This window comes from Solanum pennellii, chromosome 4 (genome assembly GCF_001406875.1).
Source record: "Solanum pennellii chromosome 4, SPENNV200".
NCBI classification, from domain to species: Eukaryota; Viridiplantae; Streptophyta; class Magnoliopsida; order Solanales; family Solanaceae; genus Solanum; species Solanum pennellii.
The window spans coordinates 62,093,561-62,098,391 of NC_028640.1; the positions used below are offsets into that span (position 1 = coordinate 62,093,561).

At 33.0% G+C, this 4,831-nt stretch overlaps 1 protein-coding gene across 1 annotated transcript; it reads left to right on the forward strand.

The window, feature by feature from the left end:
* Positions 1 to 635: 635 nt before the first annotated feature.
* Positions 636 to 4,116, forward strand: LOC107015580. Its single transcript, XM_015215893.2, has 3 exons — positions 636 to 811; positions 2,153 to 2,383; positions 3,938 to 4,116. The coding sequence occupies exons 1-3, from the start codon at positions 794 to 796 to the stop codon at positions 3,983 to 3,985; spliced, it is 297 nt and encodes a 98-aa protein (XP_015071379.1). The 5' UTR covers positions 636 to 793; the 3' UTR covers positions 3,986 to 4,116.
* The last annotated feature ends 715 nt before the right edge of the window (positions 4,117 to 4,831 follow it).

Genomic DNA, 4,831 nt, shown 5'->3' on the forward strand with positions numbered 1-4,831 from the left:
ACAATTTTCCATCTAAACAATATAAGATATGATAATTTGTTGAATGGGATTACGATGTACATTGTATGGCTTAAAATTCATGGAGAAAAACACATACATATATATATATCAAACGTTGTATAACTTAAACAAAAATTAATATATAAATAAATTATATCTTAACTAGCTATTAAACGACCCTTGTAATTATATCAATAAAAAAAGTACTCAATTCGTTCCAAAGTATCACCTTAGAAATGTAAAATATGTTTTTCCAATTATACCCTTATATTCCATCATTCTGATACATGTATACACTTATTCCAAAATATCTTTATACTCTATTTTTTTTTCAATTAGACCCTTAATAAACATGATTTTTGAACACTTATTTTGATATTTGAAGTAATAATGAAGAATCTATTATAACTACGACAATAATTTTTGAAAAGTCCGAGCGCCGATAAAATTATGAAAGTGAACAGCTTAAGAAAACGTGTCAAAGTATTCACAGCTAGCATTGAGCCAGTATGCAAAGTTTCTTTATAAAAAGGAGTAAAAACCGTGTGAAAGTTCAATGGCAATTCCGTAGTTAAATACAACTACAGACCCTATTTATTTCCTAAAATCTCTTTATATATGTACTACTATATTTTTTTTTTCGATTACGATAAACGATACGATACACATATAAGCCCCTCAATTCTTACAAAATTTCTCAATTCACCCACAAACTCTCTCCTGCCTAGTATATCTTGCTTTTTCTTATCTCCAAAAATCCATTTTTTTTTTGTTTTTCTTCATTTTCTGTATAATGGATGATCGCAAGGAGGTAAGAAAACAAAAATTTTTTTAAATCTTTACTCACTTTTCTTGTTATTTTTGTTTGTTTGCGGATTTTACTTTCTTGATTTTGTTGAGAATTCAAAGTTGGGAAACAGTTTCTTCTAAGTTCAAAATGTGATCTTTGTTTCGATATGTTGGATTTTACATGAAATAAGGCTACCCCTTTTGCAAAGTTCAAGTTTTTACATTTTTTTTGGGGTTGTGGTGGTCTGAACTGTCTTGTTTTCATTTTTTTGGATACCCTTTTGGGAGTATTAAATATATGAATCTGTGGATTTGAGCTTCTTTTGCTTCTCTATTGAGTTATGTAAATGCATGAATCTGTGGATTTGAGCTTCTTCTTTTGTTGTTGTTGTCAAAGTGTTTGTCTTTTTGAATCTTGAATGTATTAGTCTGCTTTGAATATCTATCTCTTGGTGATTCAACTGTTTGAATAGTTTACTGTTCTGGTCAAGAATTTATCATTTTGGTCAACATTAATCGTCTTAACTAAAATATAGTATAATTGGGTAAAGATGTTCAGAACTTAGTCAAAATTCTCAATTATTCTCCTGTCATACTATTCTTTGGCTGGTATGATTGGTGGAATTATTTTTTGAACTTCAAGATTAGTTCATCTTTATGAAATTTCAGCTGTCACTGTTGAACACTAGTTGTTTGAAAATGTTAGGTCAGTAGAAGACAAAATAATTGTGTACCTAGCAGTTGATATCTTCCAGTTTGGTCCAGTATATGGATTTTTATTTGTGTAAAGTGTTTATTTCTAAGTTAGGTAGTCTATTTTGTGGATCTATAAGTGTGTACCTGGATGAAGGAATGTGAGTGACTTATTCAAAGTTCTGTTGTCACTTCTTTTGGAAATAAATTGGAATTACTTTTAGTTGAATATGAAGTTACTTGCTCTTAAATAAGCAAAATAGTATATGGAAGATCTCAGTGAATACTCAAGATTGTGTTAAAGTTAGTACTTGGTTGACGTTTGGACATGTGATATGAAATCAAATCAGTTTTGCAAAGAAAGACTCATGCTACTATTGTTAACTAATGGATCTTTATGAAATTATGTGTATTTGAAAGTTTGTAACCGCAAAAATTTAATTATAAAAGAAAGATGGAGATATGTACTTTATCAATGCAGTGCCATAAGATTTCCCGATATCTTATTATGAACTAGCAACTAGCATGGTTTAATGATTTGGTAAGATTGTATTGTGTGTGGTTGCAAGTAACTATATTTTTGAACTTATCAAGTAAAGAGAAAATTAGAAATTTTTTTATACATATTGTTATAATTGAATTGACTGTGAATCTTGTTTTTCACTAACAGAAGACTGCACCATGGCTATCAGTGCCTCAATTTGGAGACTGGGATCAAAAGGGTGTGATGCCAGACTACTCTATGGATTTCTCAAAGATAAGAGAGAAGAGGAAACAGAACAAATCAAGAGCCAGTCTTGGAAATGAGGAAGAACTTATTTCCACAGCTAATAGCAAGTCAAATACAGTTCTCTCAGCCCACAGTGATGATCTCCAATTCCATCAAACTCACCCATCAACAGTAAGTTCTTTTGGCGTATGTTGTTCGGACACTCTCCGATAATGTTGCCGCAGCCATGTCTCCTTCAAAAATGTACTGCTTTTGAAGGATCCGACATGCACCCGGCGACATTCTTGAAGAGTCATAGCAATATAGCTTTTGGCTTTTAAAATGCTAGTTTTCTTTATAATATTTGTACTTCCATATTTTAGTCTAAATGCTGATAGAGTAACAGGTAAGTGTCTGAAAATTTCTGGGAAAATATAGTATTGAATACATGGATCAGACAAGTAGTTGGCAGTTATTAAATAAAGGGTGTGACAAATAATATTTGGTTGGATACATGTGGTGGGGTCATTATGTTGCTGATCAGTAGGTGGAATTATGGACAACCTTATATTCTCTTATTAACAAGTAATTTACTAAAATAATACCAGCTCATGTGTATCTTCAGACAAAAGGAATGACAATTATTGTACTACCAAATATTAAATTGTAATTCTTATGGAACTATAATACAGGAATACAACAACAACATTTCTGGTGTCGTCCCATAAGTGGGATCTCGTGAGGGTAGAATGTACACAAACCTTACCCTACCTTTATGGGGTAGAGAGGTGGTTTCTGATAGACCCTCGCTCAAAAGGAAAAAAAAGTTGCCTTTTTTTCCTTTTGGCAAGGCCTGGTGTAAGAAAAGTTGAGGCTATATTCTCTTTAATATGGTGTATGCATTTTAGCCAATTTCCAATATGATTGTTGATGCATTAGAAGTTCTGATCTTGCAAACTCGAAACAAGTTGAACTCTTAGTTGATGCAGAAAGCAAAAGGCTCATTTTTTGAGCCGAGGGTCTCTTTATCGAAAACAGCCTCTCTGCCCTGCAAAGGTTGAGGTGTAAGGTCTGCGTACATCATACCCTTCCCAGACCCTAGTTGTGGGATTACACGTCAGTTGTTGTTACATATTGGGTACAAGTGCTGTTCCCATGTGGTGTTCCACTCATTAATGGGTGATGGAAAGTGGTCCTCCCAAAAGGGCCAACTCACATGAAAACTGTAAGCAAGTTGCAAGAAAGTGATGTTTCCCTAATTGGGTAACCAATTTTCTTGTCCAGAAAAAAGCATTTGGCTGTTGCAAGTCTTCAATGTTGGTCTCGTGGTGGAAACACTCGGTTTATATTCTAATACCACCTCTTCCGAACTTCCTTGTGGAATAAATTTGATCTTCAAAAACCAAACCTTTCCTTTTAGGGATCTTGATTTTGCGCATCTTAGTAAATTGGCCTTTGATGTGGGTGGCGGAATGGCCCGTAATAATGGCGCGTAGAGATCAAATACTTCGAGCCTTCCTCCTCACCCAACCTGGGCCACCATGTGTGACCGAAAAAAGATGAGCAATTTTAGATGTGTTCTAGAAATCATGTTTGGTCATAAGTCGTTACCAGTCTCAAGTCTCGTTTGTCTGAATGCCTTGAAATATCGTCATATTGCTGATATAATGTCGATTAGATGAAGTGACGTTCTGTAATGATAATTTTTCTATGATATTCATTCGTTTTCTGGTTTCTTTTTGACAGACGAGGAGAAGCATTTTCAGCTACTTCAATTGCTGTGTGAAAGCTTGAAGCTGATTGGGATTGATTTTTGTGTATTTTTCTAACTTTGCTGTACTGATAATGTTTCAAGGTGACTTTATGGTAACTCATCTAAGAAATAGCAACTTATTCTGGCTTTTGAAGATTGTGAATTCTTTTTATTCCGACTCGAAAATTTCGTTCTTGCTAGGCAAATTATGTTTAAAAGATGTTGCAGATTGTTACTATATAGCTTGTTTGGTCAAGCTTCTAAAATCAACTTATAACATTTTTCAAAAGTGTTTTTTCAGAAAAGTGTTACTTTTTCTTACTTACTAAGCAAATAATGTTAAAAAAATGTTTTGCAGATGGTTCAAAATCTGAATTTTACCCTTGATTGAACAGAACTGCAAGTGCTCAAAACCATAAAAAATCTCACACGAATAATTTTGCAATTTCTATATTTGTCTATTTTGTGTACGTACATCATTGCTATAACACCAAAAACACTTCGTTGTGCAATGATAAAATTGTTTCATCCTTAATCAGAGAATCATGTTCATACTCCGAATATAAGGAAAATTCTATTGGGAGCACCACTCCCAAATGGATCCTTCAGTTCACCATTCAAATTTAATCAGATTTCCTATATAGGCTCCGAGTGGATTATCAAAAAAGAAAAAATCCATTCTCCTATAGAAACTTGCTTTTGATAATGTTTAAATTTAAATGTGTAGAGAACTCGATCTTCACTATACGTATCACTTCTTGAGTTAAACATTGATTTTGAAAAAAAAAAATGATTTGTTCATTTATTATTTGAAAGACATGAACATTTTCAACTATTTTCTTCATCACATTTTAACTTCTTTTTAGCCATTTCCACAATTATTACAA